Source organism: Solea senegalensis, unplaced genomic scaffold, assembly GCF_019176455.1.
Source record: "Solea senegalensis isolate Sse05_10M unplaced genomic scaffold, IFAPA_SoseM_1 scf7180000015564, whole genome shotgun sequence".
Classification (NCBI taxonomy): domain Eukaryota; kingdom Metazoa; phylum Chordata; class Actinopteri; order Pleuronectiformes; family Soleidae; genus Solea; species Solea senegalensis.
Window position 1 is genome coordinate 90,437 of NW_025321361.1, and position 20,889 is coordinate 111,325.

Sequence of the window (20,889 nt, forward strand, 5' to 3'; positions counted from 1 at the left end):
GATGAGTGAATGAATAAAGACAGAACAACAGATAAACACTGACATGCTCGTCTGTATGTGATGGACGTCTTCACCTCAGACCGACAGACAGACAAAGAGAGACACAGACAGAGTGAGAGGCAGACAGAGCGAGAGACAGAGATACTGGAAATCTGGTCGTTTGTTGTTGTTTTTCAAAATAAAAGCAGAGCTTTTGTTTGAGAACGAGTTCTGTTTGTTATTTTATTTTCTATCATTTCTATCTTTATCTTTATCTTTATATAATTACAGATTTACATTACATCAGTGACGCAGTCACACACTTTCTCTAAAACTCTCTTTCATGTATTTTACTGAAATCTCCACCTTTTATTTTGAAAGTTCTCTGTGGTGGTCGTCCTCTGGTGAATTTACCGGTGATTCTGTAAAGTACGGGTCTCCGTCTGCGGGTCGACACGACTCAAAGCTTCTCCGTGAACATCTGCACACGGTCTGAGGATTCTGGACTCTTGTGGACTCTTGTGGACTCTTCATGGTTGTTTGCATCTCCAGGTGAAGAATCATGTTTCAGATCGTTCTACTGCTGCTTGGTGAGTTTTCGTTCACAATTCTTTAGTGACGTCGGTTTACCTCATGAAGTTAATGTTTGAATTCAGTTCAATCAGATGAAGAGTTAGAGCTCGATGATCGACGATCGATCTGTGAACAAAGACAAACTTTTGTATTTGATTAAAAAAAGCACACGTGTAAAAACTGAAGAACAAAGAAAGCGTCGATCAGAGACATAATCTGAGATCAAATGATTTGAGTGAATTCGAGGATTAAATCACGTTAAAGTTAACTTTTACTTCATGTCGCAAAAACATTTAGTTTTTCAACACAGTTGGTTATTTACCTCACGTGATTAAATTTAAACTTAATGAAATACAAAAGCTTTGAAAAACCTCAATCAGGAATATAATCGGATTAAATGTCACCTGATATTTATCAGAAAAAGTAAACTTTTAAAAAGTCATTTTTAATCTGATTTAATCGAACTCGAACTCTCTCTGTTGTCCACGCACTGAGTGTGTGCGTTCACACCGGGAATCCACATCAATCACGTCAGCTGTGATTCATCAAGAATGTCTCAGAGTTCCTTCTGCAATCAAAGTAAGGGGCGGGGTTAGGGGCCGCTGTGGGTGGAGCTGCACCTCAGAGCTCTAATCCTCAGAGTTAGTTATCTGGATAGATCATTAGATTACAATTCATCAGATGATGTTGACAGAGATATATATATATATATAATCAGATTACATCATCAGACAAAGTGTATGTTAACATTTAATCAGATTACATCATCAGACAAAGTGTATGTTATCATTTAATCAGATTACATCACCAGATAAAGTGGATGTTTAATCAGATTATGTTGACATATTGAACAGCTCATGTCATCAATGCTTTCAGTTGCACAGGTGTGTACCTGTGCTCAGGAGGGCGGAGCCTCTGTGGGCTGGGACACGAATGATGTCATTGTCCCAGAGTTCAGTGACGTGTGCACCGAGGGCAGCTGTTACCCGGCAACAGGAGACCTTCTGATTGGCCGAGCTCACCAACTATCGTCCACCTCCACCTGTGGTTTGACCCGGCCTGGACCGTTCTGCATCGTCAGCCACCTGCAGGTAGAGTCAACACACACACACACACACACACACACACACACACACACACACACACACACACACACACAAAGGGGCGATTCTAGAGTCTGTTGGGGCCCCAAGCAAAAATTCCCAGGGGGCCCTTCCGACCAGTATTCGTTACCATTATGTTATAAATAATCTGACACCAACGAAAAATGTATGAACACAAAAGGTTTTATTCCAAATGAAAAAAAAAAAAAAACACTGAAAAACCTTTTAATGAAATATTTTTGAAAGCAAATAATGTGAAAATAGAAATATATAGAAGATTAAAATACTGTAATTAACATAAAAACCCAACCCACTGCTGAACTTTAATGGAATAGGACGCGAGTTAGGAGGCTGCTGCCGATTCCGATTAAAATTGTAATTCATCTGCGCTTTTTGGTCACACATTCAGTCTCGTCTTACTCCGCAGTACTTTTTGTTGGGAAGTTTAACTTTGGACTGCATAAAACGTCTGGAAGAAAGGCTAAAACTCGCAATACTATTCAGACACAGCTGAGGCCTGGTCAGCAATCCGCAACCACATCCTAGAGTGAGCCGTCGGCTCCTGTAGAGGCATCATTGAGGAAAGATATTGCTGACATTTTTAAAAATAAAAAAAGGAGCTCCAGGATGCTCTCGGGGATGTTTTGTCTACTATCCAGCTCGACCTGCAGGTAGTCTTCCCCGACCAAACCGCCAAGATAGCTCGGGCTCGGGCTGCTTTCGATGAGGTCAGGCGCCAACTTCGTGGCATTGATGGTGCTCGGTATGGTGTGTTTCATCCTGCGCGACTTTGCAGTAAATACAACGGGGTTGAGAAGGACTTTGTTTCAGCGGAGGAAGCCAGCGCCTATGTCAAAACCTTGATTTCTGGGTGAGCTCCTTTTCAGATCTGTGCTCTATTATTGCTTAGAGTTTGTGGACACACTGGCCTTAATTCTCCACCTGTGCAGTATTCTGTGCTTTTCTGCTCTCTGCATTCGTTTGTACAGGACTTATGGTGCTTACTGTTATTTGTTAATTTGTATTTTCACATGCTTTACTGTATCCGTCTGATCCATGTGGAAACGTGATTTGTGTTAGTAAGGCGGTCATCTTTATTGTTTTGTTTGAATGTTCACCTTTTAGTTGAAGGGAGTTTTTTTCTCTCTCTTTTTCTTCTCCGGGTTGTTCAAACACTATCATGAACAACTTTTGGTTATTGTGGGGAACACTGCTGTCTCCTTTGTTCTGTGGTTATATGGGGACTTTGGGTGTATTTATATTTCGGGGTATGTTGGGGGGAGGGTGTCCCGCCTCAGCTCTCTATGACCATTTGCATTTAAAAAAAAAAAAAATGGTTAATGGCAATGTAGGTCCCAGTATTGCTGGATCAGGCACACCTCTCAGATTTATTAGTTGGAATATCAGAGGTATGGGTAATCCTTTTAAGAGATCTAAGGTTTTTACACACTTGAAACATTTAAACTCTGATATAGTATTTTTACAGGAGACTCTCCTTCGTAATAAAGATCACCATCGGTTACATTGCCCTTGGGTAAGTCTCCCACTCAAACTTTAATTCGAGAGCTAGAGGAGTCGCCATTCTAATTAACAAAAAAGTTCACTTCTCATCCACTGATAGGAATGGCAGATACCTTATAGTTGCTGGTAAAGAAAAAGTTTTGTTGGTAAATGTATATGCCCCAAACTTCGATGATGTTGAATTCGCTAACAGATTGCTGAGTAACATCCCCTACTTGAATACTCACCTGCTGATCCTCGGAGGGGATCTAAATTGTGTTTTTGACCCAGTACTGGATCGTCTAATCCTCGTAATCTGACTCAATCTGCTATGTCTAAAAACATTCTCTGATTATTACGAACCAGAATGGTCTTGTTGATCCGTGGAGATCTCGTAACCCCTCTATTAAAATGTTTTTCTTGTTTCTCCCAAGTACACCATTCGTTTTCTAGGATTGATTATTTTTTATTGACAGTACTCTTAATTCTTGTGTAAATTCTTTTGACTATTTAGATATTGTAATATCTGACCATTTACCTTTTGTTATTAAATATATCTGCTAAATGACATGTAATGTAATACTATAGACCCCTTTAGTATTAATGCTACTTTTAATTAATTTTATTCTTCGTTATGTAAATTTGAATTTCCTATGGACAACACTAAAATGAATGAATTTCTTCAGAACTTGAAGAGCTGTCTTCACTGATCTTCAAACTCCCAGGTGCCTCCGAAATGTGGCGAACCCGGAGGGTTAAACCGGAACTCAGTTTCTTGTCCTACCAGCTTCTCTTTGATGGAGGTTTCCATAGCTTCAAAGTTTGCCTGGAGTTCAGCTGCTCTTCCACGAAGTTTGTTCCTCTGTCAGATAGTATCTCGAGTGGCTTGCCACGGCATGCAATGAACCGTTGTAGGGCCATCAGAAAGGCATCAGTATCCCTACTCTCCAGCAGGTCGAGATGCACACAACTAGTAGTCATGCATTTGAAGATGATACCCCACCGCTTTTCAATGCGTCTGCCCACTTTGATGTTGTAGGGACCGAAGCAGTCTATTCCAGTAGACCAAAATGGTGGCTTGAACAGTCGTGAAGGGGGTAGATCTGCCATCTTTGGTATCTCTGGGTTAGCTCACCACCTCTGGCACTCCGCACAGCTATACTGCTGTTTCTTGACTGATTTTACCAGCAGCCAGAGCCACTGGGAAGCTATCCTCTTGAGCTTATTTCAGGACATCTAGCAGTAGGGTAGAGTGGGAGTACTTGTTTGCAGTTTTAAAGAAATACGGATTAGGTGTTAAATGTATTTCTTGGATTCGCCTTCTTTATTCGTCCCTTAAAGCCAGTGTCCATACTAACAATGTTAATTCTGATTATTTTGCCCTTGAACGTGGAAGTCGCCATGGTTGTCCTTTGTCACCTTTGCTCTTTGCCATCGCTATAGAGCCTCTGTCTATTACATTAAGATCTTCCTCCTTATTCAAAGGAATCACCCATAATGGAATTGAATATAAATTATCGTTATATGCGAATGATTTGTTATTGTGTATAAATGATCCTACACTGTCTATCCCTGCTGTTTTAGCTATTCTGGAGAACTTCAGCACCTTTTCAGGTTATAAATTAAATTTGGGGAAAGTGAGTGTTTTTCCATTAATACTGCAGCTTGTCATCTTCAACGGTCAGATTTACCTTTTCAGTTTAGTCCATCTGGGTTTAAATACTTGGGTATTAACGTGACTCGTTCTTTATCTAGCCTTGCATCTGCTAATTTTACTCCTTATCTCAAAGATTACGTCCGATATTCAAAGACGGAGAAACCTCCCCCTTTCATTAATTGGCAAGATTAATGTTGTTAAAATTAATATTTTACCAAAATTTCTATTTTTATTCCAGTCAATTCCTCTTTTTCTGCCAAAATATTTTTTTGACTCACTGGACACGATAATATGTTCTTTTATTTGGGGTGGGAAATCTCCTAGGGTTCGTAAAACTCTACTGCAGAGATGTAGACTTAGTGGAGGACTTGCATTACTTAATCTTCTAACTTAATATTGGGCTGCTAACATCCATAAACTTTGCTATTGTTTAACATCTCCCGAATCCTCTTGGTGTAATTTGGAACTATCATCCTGTAGAGGATCTTCTATTCCTGCTCTACTCTATTCCTCTTTACCTACAAAACCTTCTCTATATACTGATAATCAGGTGATTCTTAACACACTCAAGATCTGGTATCAATTTAGACGGCATTTTAAATTTGTAGCTGCATCTTCCTTGGGTCCTTTAAATAACAACCATTTATTTCCTCCATCACTTTCGACATTTTCTGTGTGGTGTGACAAGGGTATTACACAATTAAACCATTTGTATGTAGATGGTGTCTTTGATAGTTTTGTCATCTCGCTATGCCCTCCCTGTTACTCACCTGTTTTGCTATTTTCAGACTCAATTTTGTCACTAAGTGTTTCCCTAATTTCCCCTCTTTACCTCCAGAACAGCGATGGGAGACCATGCTATCATTTGTCCCTCATTAAAGAGTAATAATTTCAAAGTTGTACAATATTATATTGGGTTTTGGCAACCATTCAAATGCTAAACTTAAGTGTACATGGGAAGAGGAACTGGAAATACAAATACGGGAGGGGTCCTGGGAACAGGCCATAGTGAGGATACGATCTACCACCTCGTGTGCTCGTCTTGGACTTATCCAATTTAAGGTCTTATGCAGGGTGCATTCTCTAAATGCATCTAAACTGTATCCGGAAGTGGAAGATAAATGTGATAAATGCCACATTTCTCCTTGTCATCTTAGCCACATGTTTTTTCTTTTTCCTGATCTGAAAGGTTTGTGGGTGGATTATTTTACAATTATGTCCACTGTTCTTGGGGTACATATCTATCTATCTATCTATCTATCTATCTATCTGAAAGACATCATGTTTTTTTAAAAAATTGAGAACATTTAATTTACGATGGGAGGATGTACAGTCTCATTTTTCCACAAATGGCAACCTTTTATTTCTTATTTCACTAATTTAGAGGTACTACTCAAATGAATGTGTGCCTGTTATTGTTGTACCTTTCAAATTGTGTGTTGAGCTGAGGTGGGGTGTGGGTGGGGGGTTGTTCATTGTTTGTTATTCTGTATTTTAATATAATTATTTTCTCTTACCTTCGCACAGTGCGCTCTATTGAAATCAGAGCCAGTCCTGAAAGTCTTTCCTGAGACATGGTGGATCTCGTAATGTTTGGTGTAATAAATAACTTGACCGGATGACCAGGTTTTCTTGCCACAGCTAGTCCAACTTTACTTAGCTCACCAACCATAATAATACATAGCTCTAACCCAGAAGTATTATTCTGCCCCATATGGTTACCTTTCACCTTAAAGTCACAGTAACAACATAACAATACATTACGGACCTGAGATAGGTTTTGATAAGTTTTAAAGCGGAGAAACCTCTCTCTCCAGAGGCAACAGTGACTGGAAGAATAGTGGCCTTCAGTGCTGCAACTGATATGACAAAAACCAAACAGTGTATATTGTCATAAAAAATCTTTACAGGGCAAAGTATATGTTAATCAATTAAAGTGAAACTGGACTTCAGGTTTGTGGTGACAACTTTAAATAACAATCCTGAGGAGAGATAATAGACAGGTTTGTAATTGTTCTCCTTGGGCATAGCTTTAATTATTGATTGCTATCATAGCATTCATAGCTTAACACTATCTATTAACTCTTACACAACTTTAGTTACAGAAAAAGTTGTTTTTCCATCCAAATCACTCCAATACATTTCGTACCTTTACAATAAATACTGCATAAGAAGTTAAAAACAAGTTAAAAGTTAATTAAAAGGGTCACATGTACAGTAAATGGCTGTTAAGGGGGCATCAATGCAGATATAACGATAATACTCCATCTCATCCATGCTTCATTAATGATACCGATGAAATGACAGGATGCCACATTCGCGTAAGTTAGCGCTAGCGTCAACTAGCATTCTGATGCTAATGTTAGCTGCTGTTCAAGTCTGTACCCCATGTTATGTTATGATGATATCATTATCTGCGCCAGCAGCGCCACTAACCACTGTCTTTTTTTCTTCTTTCTCTTCTCACTACCTGACTGATAGTTCCACTTCATTTGACTTCAGCTTCATTCAAACTTGCTGAATGATAACTTCACACAGGTTAATATGAGGTGGGATGATGGGATTGATGTGGGGCCCCTTTAGGGAGGTTTCCTACTGAGATGTCATTGCAAATCACCTGTTGTTGTTTAAGGGGGACGGGGATACGGCTGGTCACTGCAAATCTTTGATACATTATGGTAAAAACAGCCCTCAGGCTCCAAGTCTCGGAGCCCCAAGCGGTTGCCTGCCTTGCCTGTTTACAATTTCCCTAGTTTAAATGTTGCTAACAGCTAATGCTAACCCTAAGCAGAGAGGAATGTGAGGAATTGTGTTACCCCTCCCCCTGTGACTCCGCCTTCATCTGTGTCTCATTAACCAGGAGGAGAAGAAATGTTTTGTGTGCGACTCAGCGACGCCGTACGACGAGCGGACCAATCAGACGAGCAGCCACGGCATCGAGAACGTCGTCACCACGTTTGCTCCAAACAGATTAAAGACGTGGTGGCAGTCTGAGAATGGTGAGCTCAATCTGATCATGTCATCTCAATCCAGATGAGAGTTTTCTTAAATCTTTTGTACATCACCATGGAAACATATGCTGGTCTGGATCACCTTCTGTTTCGAGGTTCAGTTTTCACTTGAATTCATCCATTCATTCATTCAGCTGATCTGAGCGGATCTTATTCCACTCACATGTTCAGACTGTAAACAGGTGTCATGTGACCTGTGATCATATGCAGGTGTGGAGAATGTCACCATGCAGCTGAACCTGGAGGCGGAGTTTCACTTCACTCACCTCATCATGACCTTTAAGGTAAGTGTACCATCCTGATGCATGAGGCAGGTTTAATGTTAACCATTCATTGGTGTGAATGAATGTATGAATGAATGAATGAATGACTTGGTGTTGATGTCATCATCTAGGTGCTAGCCATTTGTTCACCTGCTCAGCTGGGGTTAGGGTGAGAGGATGAATGAATGAACAGTAATGAGAACATGAGATTAACGGGACGTTTACGTCAAAAACGTTTCCTTGCAGACGTTCCGTCCAGCTGCCATGGCGATTGAGCGGTCAGCTGACTTCGGTAAGACGTGGCAGGTTTATCGTTACTTTGCGTACGACTGTGAGACGTCGTTCCCCGACATTTCCCATGGTCCAATGCAGAAGGTCGATGATGTCATCTGTGACTCACGTTACTCTGACATCGAGCCATCCACTGAAGGCGAGGTAATTCAATCAAATGTAATGTTAATAACTCTGAGTGAGTGAGTGAGTGGACTGTACTGTCCTGTATCCTGGTCCACGTTCTCATTGAATTCAAAAAGCCTTGTGTACGCATTCAAAGTCATCCATAGCTCCGCCCCTTCATAGCTGTTCTCAGAACTACGTGTTGTGATCCTGTGAGTCAGAGGTCGTGTCATATGTTTGGTTTTGTTCAGGTTATTTTCAGAGTACTGGACCCGGCGTTCAGGATCAACGACCCGTACAGTCCCAGGATTCAGAGTACGTTGGATCACTTATTGACCTGTTTGTGACCCTCTGTTGAACATTCACATCAAATATTTATTAATTGTTTTTTTTTCAGACATGTTAAAGATAACCAATCTGCGGGTTAAGTTCACTAAACTTCACACGCTTGGAGACAACCTGCTAGACTCTCGTATGGAGATCAAAGAGAAGTATTACTATGCCGTCTACGACATGGTGGTGCGAGGAAACTGCTTCTGCTATGGCCACGCCTCTGAGTGCGCCCCTGTTCACGGAGCAGGTTCAGTCCTGGAAGGCATGGTGAGTCCTGCAGTGATGTAGACAGAGGGTCAAACTTTTTCACTTGTTGATGATGATAGAATAGAATAGAATGCCTTTATTGTCATTATACAAGTTGTACAACGAGATTTACTTGTACAACGAGATTTACTTAAATGATGATGATGTCACTGTGTGTGTGTGTGTGTGTGTGTGTGTGTGTGTGTGTGTGTGTAGGTTCATGGTCACTGCATGTGTAACCACAACACCAAAGGTCTGAACTGTGAACACTGTCAGGACTTTTACCATGATCTTCCCTGGAGACCGGCAGAGGGACGCAACACCAATGCCTGCAAGAGTCAGTCTCTAGTTTCTGTTGGTTTCTAGTGGTCTTTATTGATCTATTGATTGGTCAAATCCATCACGTCATGGACAAACAGTGGACATGTCTGAGTCCCGTCTTCTTCTGTGCAGAGTGTAACTGTAACCAGCACTCGGACTCGTGTCACTTTGACGCGGCCGTGTTCATGGCTTCAGGAAACGTCAGCGGTGGCGTCTGTGACAACTGTGGACACAACACAGCGGGACACAACTGTGAGCAGTGTCAACCCTTTTACTACCAACACCCAGAGAGAGATGTGAGAGACCCAAACATCTGCCAGCGTGAGTCTGACCTATGAACTAACGCTTAACCCCGCCCCCCAGGAACTCACTGACTATTACACTCAAATCTGAAATGTTCTCTACTGTGTAGCATGTAACTGTGACCCTGTTGGATCTCTGAACGGAGGGTCATGTGACCCGATGACTGATGTTGTCAGCGGGCTGATCGCGGGTCAGTGTCGCTGTAAAGTCAACGTAGAGGGAGAACGCTGCGAGCGCTGCAAACACGCCCACTATGGTCTGAGTGACGAGCCGGAAGGTTGTAAAGGTACAACGTTAAAAAAATCACAAAAGCGTGTGTTTTAGTGTGCATTACTCTGCATGTAACAGTGAATTGTGTGTCACGTGACGCAGCATGTACCTGTAGTCCACTGGGAACACTTCCTGGAGGAAATCCATGTGACCAGGAATCAGGAAGTTGTTTCTGTAAACGTCTGGTGACGGGACGGGACTGTGACCAGTGTGTGGTGAGAAAGTACACAACAACACAACCTGTAACCAGATTACTGAGAGGACTGTAACCAGATTATTGAGAGGACTGTGACCAGATTATTGAGAGGATTGTAACCAGATTACTGAGGTAGACTGTAACCAGGTTATTGAGGGGACTGTGACCAGATTATTGAGAGGATTGTAACCAGATTACTGAGGTAGACTGTAACCAGGTTATTGAGGGGACTGTGACCAGATTATTGAGAGGATTGTAACCAGATTACTGAGGTAGACTGTAGCCAGATTATTGAGAGGACTGTGACCAGATTATTGAGAGGATTGTAACCAGATTACTGAGGAAGACTGTAACCAGTGTGTGGTAAGAGGAGAGAGAGGGAGCACCAGTGAACGTGGTCTGTGGTTCAGATGTGAAAACAAACTGTGGTTGGATTACATGAGTCTGTGGGAGGTGATGTGTATTTATTTGTGTGTGTGTGTGTGTGTGTGTGTGTCAGTCTGAACATTGGGGCCTCAGTAATGACATGGACGGCTGCAGATCGTGTGATTGTGACCTTGGAGGAGCCGTCAACAACCAGTAAGTTGACTAAATCAAACACGCTAACAATTTGCTAATCTGTTCTCACATGCTCCATTTCCTGTGTGCAGTTGTGATCATGTGACGGGTCAGTGTGTGTGCAAAGATCACATGTTTGGCCGACGTTGTGATCAGGTGGAGTCTGGATTCTTTTTTGTTGCCTTGGATCATTATACATATGAAGCAGAAGATGCCACATTTGGACCCGTGAGTCACTTTGAGTCACCTTTATCCTTTGAGCGCTGACCTTCTGTTCACCTGTTTTTCTAGGGAAAACAAAAGTGATTAAAAAGTGAAATATATATATTTAAAAGTAAAAAAATTAATATTTAAAAACATGTTCGAGTGAAATGAGTGAAAGTGATTTGATGCCATTTTAAGCTGTAACCATAGATATAAATATACTTAATGTATGTTTTCTCATCTCTTTAGGGTGTGACCGTTGTGACAAGGCCACACCCACAGGATCGCAGTACCACCTGGACAGGTGTTGGCCTGGTCAACGTACCAGAGGGCGCTTTCCTGGAGTTCACTGTGGACAACATCCCTCACTCCATGGAGTATGACATCATCATCCGCTATGAGCCTCAGGTACAAAGCTGTCAGCTGACAGGTGTCAGGGTGTCAGGTGACAGGTGTCAGGTATAACCCCACCCACCAGCAGAAGTCCAACCACATGAACAATGAACAGAAGCCACTGCAGATTCCAGTGTTTGTCTTTTCATGATTATTAAAAGAATATGTTTAAAATGTGATGCAGCTTCCTGACCAATGGGAGGAGGTTCTGATGACAGTGATGAGGCCTGAGCCAATCAGAGCACACAGCCGCTGTGTTAACACAGTTCCCGATGATGACAACCAGATGACTTCACTTCATCCTGGCTCACGGTAACATTCACGACTGTTTGTAACCAATGACATTATTAAATATTGTGACAGTGACCACGTTTACAACTGTGACCCAGAAACAACTGAACAAATACAACCATTACAATTAAGGACTGACTGAGTGGACATTACAGGACTGACTGAGTGGACATTACAGGACTGACTGAGTGGACATTACAGGTGAAAAACCCTGAATCACTGCTCTGCGTTCAAGACCCTGTTAAAAGCTGGTGTTTAGTGAAGCTCAGTCATGTGGAACACTACACCCCTCCTCCGCTCCCTTCACTGGCTTCCTGTAGCTGCTCGCATCCGCTTCAAGACTCTAGTGCTTGCGTTCCATGCTACAAACGGATCCGGTCCAGCCTACATCCAGGACATGATCAAAACCTACACCCCAGCCCGCCCACTCCGCTCTGCATCGACAAACCGGCTCGCTGCCCCCTCACTGAGAGGATCGCAGAGGCACTCGCAGAACTCGAGACTGTTCACTGTCCTCGCTCCCAAATGGTGGAACGAGCTCCCCATCGACATCCGGACAGCGGAAAGCCTCCACATCTTCCGACGCCGACTAAAAACACATTTCTTCCGACTCTACCTCGACTAAGACAACAAAAAAAAACAAACAAAAAAAAAAACTTGTACATCGCACTTATGACTAGCACTTCATAGTTTGTTCTACTTGAAGCTCTTACTTACTTCTAGCTCTTATTTGTACCCAAATGTTTAAATGCACTTTTGTAAGTCGCTTTGGATAAAAGCGTCTGCTAAATGACATGTAATGACATGTAATGTAATAACTGTCCCTCTTCAGGTACATGGTTCTTCCCAGACCAGTGTGTTTTGAAACTGGTCTGAACTACACGGTCCGCCTCAGTCTGCCTCTCTACTCTGCCCTCAGTGACGTCCAGTCTCCATACACACTCATCGACTCGGTGAGAAAAACAGGAAGTTTCAGCTGCAGATTTTTCAATTGTAATTGATTGATCCGAGATTGTCAGTCAAATGTTTTCTCTTCACAGTCTTGAATGAAGTCTTTTTTAATTGTCAGATTGTGCTGATGCCGCACTGTAAGAACCTCGATGTCTTCACCACCTTAGAAGGTGGAGACTCTCACAGAAACAGCGGCTGGGACACTTTCCAACGTTATCGTTGTCAAGAGAACAGTCAGGGTGTCATCAAGACGCCGATGACGGACATCTGCAGAAACTTCATCTTCAGCATCTCTGCCATGTTACACCAAGGAGCTAAAGGTTTCTTCTTCTTCTTTCTTTCCCGTTGTTTTTGTTCTAATGTTTACGACCGTTTCTTCACAGTCATTGTGTCTCTGTCCCACAGGGAATGTTGACATATTTACTTTGTTTGAAGTGTTTTTATCTGTGTTGAAATCCACAGAGTGTCAGTGTGACCCACAAGGTTCCCTCAGCACAGTGTGTGACCCCAGTGGGGGTCAGTGTCACTGTCGTCCTAATGTGGTCGGTAGAAACTGTAACCGATGTTCTCCGGCCACGTTCCAGTTCGGACCCAATGGCTGCAGAGGTGAGGACACGATCATCCAATCATTGTCCAGTCCAAGGGTGTAGGTTTGTTTACAAGCCTGGTGTGGACACTGGTGTGGACATTGTTCAGTTTGAGAGGTTAAACTGAACAAAGGTTTCTTTTGTGTGTTTTTGTGTGTCTGTGCAGAATGTGAGTGTGACCCTCAGGGTTCACACAGTCAGTTTTGTGATCAGCTCAGCGGACAGTGTGCTTGTGTGTCGGGCACATATGGTCGGCAGTGTGATGACTGTCTGCCGGGTCACTGGGGTTTTCCCGCCTGCCGACCCTGCTCGTGTAACGGTCACGCTGATTCCTGTGACCCGTTCACTGGCTCCTGCATCGACTGTAGGGACCACAGCTCTGGATACAGCTGTGACAGGTGACACTTCACACACAATCATGACTGATTCTCTTCTTCACATGTCAAACATTTCTTTGTTTGCCTTCTGACTTCCTGTTCACATGCCTTCAGATGTCTGGATGGTTACTATGGTGACCCAGTCTTGGGGTCTGGAGACCACTGTCGTCCATGCATGTGTCCTGATGGCCCTGGCACCCACAGACAGTTTGCAGGAAGTTGTTACCAAAGCAACGAGTCCCAGCAGGCGATCTGTGTCTGCAACACTGGATACAAAGGTTAAAACTTCTCACCCTGAGCCCCTGAACCTTAACAGATGCTGAAAACTAAACCCTCTAAACCTGACCAGATGCTGAAAACTAAACCCTCTAAACCTGACCAGATGCTGAAAACTAAACTAAACCCTCTAAACCTGAACAGATGCTGAAAACTAAACCCCTCTAAACCTACAAACAAACATCAAAGTTGAACTGAATGAAATCACAGGTCAAGCTTTGGTCTGTGATTTAGTTCAATATGATCATAGAGTAAAAGTGTGAAAGTTCAGATTAGCTGATACACGAGGGTTAACGTTAGTCTTGATCCGGTTCAGCACAGTGTTTGACATGTCAGTGTAACGTTAATGTTGATATAAAACAACAAGAACCCATCCACTCATAAACAACAACTGATCCCCCAAATCTCATTTTAAGTCGTTAACTTTTATCAATAGTGTAAAAAAGGTTTGTTTAATTTACAATCATTTAAAAGTAAAAATACAAAAAAGTCATAATAATTGGTGCCTGTAACTGTCCTCAGGTACTCGTTGTGATGAGTGCACCTCTGGTTACTATGGAAACCCTGGCGAGCCAGGCGGCCAGTGTCAACCCTGTCAGTGCAACAACAACATTGACGTGTCGGAGCCAGAATCCTGCGACGCTCGTAGTGGCGAGTGTCTGCGCTGCCTGTACCACACTGAGGGCGTCGCCTGTCACCACTGCAAACAGGGTTACTATGGAAATGCTCTGCTGCAGGACTGCACAAGTGAGTACACAACTCTGTTTCCATGACAACCCTCTCCATTGTCATGATCTCAGTGTGACATGAAAACCTTTTGTTCAGAGTGTGTGTGTAACCAGCTCGGCAGCGATCCCTCCAGCCGCCAATCATCTGGAGAATTTGAGTGTGAGCGCAGCAGTGGTCAGTGTCAGTGTCTGTCAAATGTGAGGGGTCAACACTGTGACCGCTGCGCTCCAGACACCTGGAACATGGGCAGCAGCAGTGGCTGCCAGGCGTGCAACTGTGACCCCAATCATTCATACGGGACATCCTGTGATGAGGTAAGGAAGAAAATGAAAGGTACGAAGTCACTACGATGTGATGTTGGGGGGTGACATGTAATGGGTGGAGTGGCTCAGTGGTTAAGAAACTGTGTGAAGCATGTGTGCGAAAGACGTCATGGTCGCAATGGTCGCAAGTTCCACTCCACCCCTGGCTGATTGTACTCTTTTCCATTGTTAGTCGCTTTGGATAAAAACTTCTGCTAAATGACATGTAATGTAATGTTGATGAATATTATTTATCATCATAAAGGACAATTTCACCCTTTCATGTTGTATGAAATGGTTTGATGTTATTTACTCATTAATGGATTATTTGAAGTTTTTTAAGATGAGATAATCCTTTAATGTTTCCATCCTGATTTTCAAATAGTGTTCGTTGACAGTAATATGTTGTTGTTTATAAACTTTTGTTCCACTGATGTTGTTTCATGGACAGATCAGTGGTCAGTGTTCCTGTCATCCAGGCTTTGGAGGAACAACGTGCACTGAGTGTAGAGAGCTGTTCTGGGGAGACCCAGAGGTCAAATGTCATGGTAGGTGAAATATTCACCAAACATATGAATTGAAGTGTTGCACATTATCTTCACTTTTTAAGCTTTTTGTGTTTTTTTTTTTTAAACAAACCATTTGACTTATGTAGTTGGGGGTAAGTGAGTGAGTGGAGTGGCTCAGTGGTTAAGACCGGTACCCTGTGTGAGAAAGACATCATGGTCGCAAGTTCGATTCCACCCCTGGCTGATTGTACTGAATTCCATTGTAAGTCGCTTTGGATAAAAGCGTCTAGTAAATGTAATGTAATGTAATTGAAGAAGTATGGAGCCCAGGCTCTGTCTGCTGCCGTCATGTGATTTAACAAACCAGATGTTCCCAGAGCCCCAAGCATTCCATTGATTTAGAGTGTGACAGTGTGAGGCAGAGGAGGACAGAGACATGCTGAGTGGAGACAGAGAAGACAGAGACATGAAAAAGAATAACAACGAAATGAGGGAAGATGAAAGAAATGGAGTGAAACACACAGACTCCAGCTGTGTCTGAAACAGTCTGTTGTTTATGGAGCTGAAGAAAGTTCAACACAAACCAGATTTTGAACACACAAACACACAGATGTTTTTATTAAACAGGAAGTTTGTCTCAGACTCTTCCTGTTAAATGTTTGTGAAGGAACTGTGTGTGTGTGTGTGTGTGTGTGTGTGTGTGTGTTGACCCTTCACTGACCTCGGTCACTTCCTGACCTGCAGACATTTGATCACATGGTTTTTACTTCATGGCTCCTTGTTCCTCTCTTCCACGTGCAACATACTAATAGAATAGAATATACTTTATTAACCCCTTGCGGGAAATTCTTTCGTCACAGCGCTCCAGTGTACAAAGGTAACGAATGTTATAGCAGCAGTTTTTTTTTTAAAATTACAAATTTAAAAACTATAAAAATAAGTATGAATAAACCTAAGAATAAAATTACACAGTTAAAGAATACGAATAAAATAAGAATAAATTTACAAGTTAAAAAGTTATATTATATATATATATATATATATATATATATATATATATATATATATTATACATATATATATTATACATATTTATACTGTAATATCAAGTCCATACTGTGTATATTCTTCAAACTGTCTATAAAGTTCATTCTATTTGAACATTTTTTTATTAATATCTTTTATATTGTCATTTCTTTCTTACGTTGGTAATGCATGTTTATTATTTCTTGTCTTTGCTGCTGTAACACTGCGGGTCAAATAAAGGACTTTCTTCTCTTGTCTTCTTCCCAGCGTGTGATTGTGACCCTCGTGGAATCTCTGAACGTCAGTGTAACAGAGTCAGTGGTCAGTGTGTGTGTGTGGACGGAGTGTCAGGACTGCGCTGTGACCTCTGCGCCCGCGGATTCTCAGGAAACTTCCCCGACTGCCATCGTTGCCATCAGTGTTTTGCAGAGTGGGACGACGTCATTGGTCAGCTGACCAATCAAACACATCGCCTGGTCAATAAGGTCAATGCCTTGAAAGCCAGTGGTGTGAGTGGACCCTATAAGAAGTCCATGGAAGTCATGGAGAAGAGTGTCACTGACCTCCAGATCCTCCTGAACCAGAACCCAGCTTCACAGCCACTCACTGAGATCCAGCTCCTGCTGCAACAGGCCGGGTGAGATTATTTTTAATCACTTTTTGTTTCCTTCCTCCTCTGGTTTCCTCCCCCAGTCCAAAAACATGCAGAGGTTAATTTGACTCTAGTCCAGGATGTGACCCTGTGTCTTCTGTTGTGTTCCTCAGTGACCTGATGACGTCTCTGACCCAGATGTTAAACCACACAGAACAGACTCTGATCCAGGTGAAAGACCAGGACTCAGCTGCTCAAACTAAACTAGACTCTGTGACGTCAGATGCTCAGAAACTGGAGCAGACGGTTCAGGAGCTCCTGGATCAGGTGGAGTTCATCAAAAACTCTGACATCAGAGGTAAAGAGGTGGAGTCAAAAGTCAGGGGGCGGGGCAAATGAATGGATGATGAGGGCAATGGAAAGTGAAAATCATATGTAATTCATCCAGTCATGTTATTATATGGATTTGACTTGTATTTGTTATCAATCATCTGCTAATCTGTTTTAAATTTACCATCTGTTGCCAGGGGCGACGGACAGCATCACTAAATACTTCCTGCAGTCTCAGACAGCTGAAGCTCAAGCCAACGCCTCCACTATCAGTGATGGCAGCAGTGTGAAAATGTCTGCCACTGTAAGGAAACTGGCAGAGAAGAAAGTGAATGAAAGCAGAGAAGAGTTCCTCAGGAGACACAGTGAGCATGCCCAGAACCTGGACCAGCTGGCAGGACAGCTGCAGACTCTGGACCTGTCAGAGATCAGCCACAAGGTAAGAGAGACGAGAAAGAAATGACATACAGTATGATCCTAACCATCGTCAGTAACACAAATAAACTGCTGTATGTGTTTTTGTTTTGGCCGTCTAATCTATTCGTCTACGAGACATTCATCTATCCACGCTTTTAAAACCAGCCGGAGCTATGAAATCAGCCAATCAGAAGCTTGACAACGACTGGTGTGAACAGAGACACAGAACAGCAGAGCAAACCTTAATATTCACACCACTGCACTCATGAAAGACAGCATAACTTCAACAATTCAACAACAACAACATGTCTTTCTTAATGACATTAGTTGACTGTTCTGTTCTGGGATATTCAAGTTTTAAAACAAATGAATTGAACTTATTCTTCATTTTCATGGTCTCAAGTATATGTATTATAGTCTTTATTATATGTTATGTTATAAATATGTCATTTTCGTGTTGCACTTGTGGATTAGTTATAAGATAAGATTCATGTTTTATGGCAATGTAAATCAAAATTTAAAGACATATTGTTTTAAATTCCACTTCATTCTTGTTTTGCCTGTGTGGTCGCACACACACACACACACACACACTCAGAATTTTGCTTTCAGCGCTGCATGATGTGTTGAATTGAATGAACTTGATGAATTACACTGATCCTTACAGACATGTGGAAGTCCATCACTGGGTCAGGATCTGTGTGTGTCCTCTCCCTGTGGAGGTTTGGGCTGTGTGGGCTCTGACGGTCAGAGCATTTGTGGAGGTGAAGGATGCGATGGCGTCGTGGCGACGGCCAACAGTGTATGGAGGAATGTTCAAAAGTCAGAACAGGAAATCATCGATGCCATGGGGGAGGTTGAAAAACTGTCAAAGATGGTGAGTGTGATTGGTGTCTTCTGTGGTTCAGTTCAGAGCTCTGGTGATTTGTTGATGTGGGATTTTTCTCCAGGTGTCAGAAGTGAAGCTTAAAGCAGATGAAGCTAAACTGAATGCTCAGGATGTTCTGATGAAGACAAACAGGACCAAGCATAAAGTGGACCAGAGTAATGAGGAGCTGAGACATCTCATCAGACAGATCAGAGACTTTCTAACACGTATGTTGTCAGTCTTCATTCCGCTGTGTTAACACCTGTAACCCTAACCCTCACTAACCACAGCACCAACACATGTTTTCAGAGGAAGCCGCCGACCTAGAGAGCATCGAGCTCGTAGCCAACGAGGTTCTGCAGATGCAGATGCCGACGACTCCGGCTCAGCTACAGAACTTGACGGAAGAGATTCGGGAGAAAGTGGGAGAACTCGGTCACGTGGAGACTATTTTGCAACAGAGCACTGACAACATAGAAAGAGCTGAGAACCTGCTGAACCAGGCCAGGCGAGCGAGGTAAGGTCTTCATGTCCATCCACAAGTTATTTCTAATTTATTATTTATAGTGATCTTTAATCATTATCAGTCCAATAAAGCCCTATAATAATGATCGATGAACTATTGTTGTCACATTTCTAACTTGCTGTGATGTCCAGTGAGGACGCAGCTGATGTGAAAGACTCTGCAGAGAAGGTGAAGCGAGCACTGGAAGAAGCTCAGAGAGCTCAGAGTTCTGCCACCAGTGCCATCCAGCAGGCGTCCGCCAACGTGCAGCACACCAACAACCTGCTGTCCACGGTCGGTACTGACCCAGCACTTCACTCACATGGAGTGAAACATGTGTAACATGTAATCAAAATGTGATCTGTCTCATATTAACATTTATGTGATTGTGTTCATGTGTTCGTGTTACACTGAAGCAGTGCTGTTTTGTCCAACCACAACAACATAACTGTCGATCTTTGATGTTTTTAGGTGAACTCTGAGACGGCAGAAGCTGAGCTGAAGCTAACCAACGCCACCCGGAGGCTGCAGAAACTCGAGCACGATGTAACCCAGCTAAGAGACAAAGTTGTGAATGCGACTCAGAGCAGTGAACAAACCAATAAGGATGCAGCAAGCATTAAACGTGTAGCTGAAGAGGTGAAGAAAGTGAGTGTCATTCTTTCATAGAATCGAACGTTCACATTTTCAGTTTGGTTTTGTCATGATTTCTCCTGAAAACATCTCTGTTTGTTCAGGATCTGGACTCAGACCTGAAGGAAAAGTATGCCACAGTAGGACAGCTGATTGGACAGAAGGCGGGAGGCGTGGCTGATGCCAAGAAAAAGGCAGAATCCCTTCAACAGGAAGCCAAAGAGCTGTTATTGCAGGCCAGCGACAAACTGCAGCTGCTGAAAGGTGACATCACAGCGACATCACAGCGACATCACAATGACATCACAGCGACATCACAGCGATATCACAGCGACATCGCCATCGCAGCTACATCGCGGCTATCACAGCTACATCACAGCCACAAGCGACAACACAGCAACATCACAATGACATCACAGCACAGCTACATCACAGCGAACATCGCAAGCATGCGACATCCATCACAGCGCAGTGACATCACAGCTCACAGCTACATCACAGCTACATCTCAGCGACAACACAGCAACATCACAATGACATCACAGCGACATCACAGCTACATCAGCGACATCACAGCGACATCACAATGACTATTGAAATAACAGCAGTTATTGATTGTTAAAATAGCACCCCCTGCAGGAATGTTCACACATGTTCCGTGTTTGCAGATCTGGAGAAGTCGTACAAAGACAACCAACAATCTCTGGAGGTGAAGGCGGAGCAGCTGGTGGAACTGGAGGCTGCAGTCAAACAGCTGCTGCAGGACATTAGCCACAAAGTCACTGTGTACAGCACCTGTCTTTTCTAGACTGTTTCAGGATTAAAGTGACTGTCTATATTTTCATTCAATTAAAAAAAGGTTCCCACCATTTGACTTTTTCTTTTATTTAAATATGTAATGAATCAGTAAAAGCTAAAGACTGACCAAGACTTTTTCCCCAAACATTTCATACAAGTGAACACACAGGTTTCAGGTCCACCTGGTTTTAGCAGGTGTTGACGGAAAGTTTCCCAGTCAAAGAACAGTTAATATCAATGATACTTAGTGGACTCGATCCCTGGACTGACTTTTAAAGGACTTGAATCACAGAATCGGACCAATTTACAATTGCATTAATCATCACACAAAACCTTAGGATCAAGTATTTACATACACACATATTTAAAACATTACATTATTATTATTATTA

General features: G+C 42.5%; 1 protein-coding gene across 1 annotated transcript; it reads left to right on the forward strand.

The window, feature by feature from the left end:
* Window positions 1–310: 310 nt before the first annotated feature.
* lamb1a (laminin, beta 1a) lies at window positions 311–20,568 on the forward strand. The gene is made up of 33 exons (XM_044017527.1): window positions 311–569; window positions 1,429–1,643; window positions 7,673–7,811; window positions 8,034–8,107; window positions 8,333–8,521; window positions 8,734–8,797; window positions 8,880–9,082; window positions 9,278–9,398; window positions 9,515–9,703; window positions 9,795–9,971; window positions 10,058–10,170; window positions 10,651–10,730; window positions 10,802–10,937; window positions 11,163–11,321; window positions 11,491–11,618; window positions 12,430–12,550; window positions 12,667–12,868; window positions 13,011–13,154; window positions 13,302–13,533; window positions 13,627–13,790; window positions 14,311–14,535; window positions 14,614–14,831; window positions 15,271–15,367; window positions 16,622–16,991; window positions 17,120–17,304; window positions 17,474–17,715; window positions 18,361–18,570; window positions 18,644–18,788; window positions 18,871–19,078; window positions 19,219–19,360; window positions 19,538–19,714; window positions 19,804–19,963; window positions 20,368–20,568. The coding sequence occupies exons 1-33, from the start codon at window positions 542–544 to the stop codon at window positions 20,505–20,507; spliced, it is 5,397 nt and encodes a 1,798-aa protein (XP_043873462.1). The 5' UTR covers window positions 311–541; the 3' UTR covers window positions 20,508–20,568.
* The last annotated feature ends 321 nt before the right edge of the window (window positions 20,569–20,889 follow it).

Bases quoted from the DNA above. Each gene is read 5' to 3' on its own strand.
- lamb1a (XM_044017527.1), top strand. From the start codon at position 542: ATGTTTCAGATCGTTCTACTGCTGCTTG. The intron at 12,551-12,666 runs GTGAGAAAAACA...TTTAATTGTCAG, and splicing joins CATACACACTCATCGACTCG to ATTGTGCTGATGCCGCACTG. The intron at 17,716-18,360 runs GTAAGAGAGACG...TGATCCTTACAG, and splicing joins TGTCAGAGATCAGCCACAAG to ACATGTGGAAGTCCATCACT.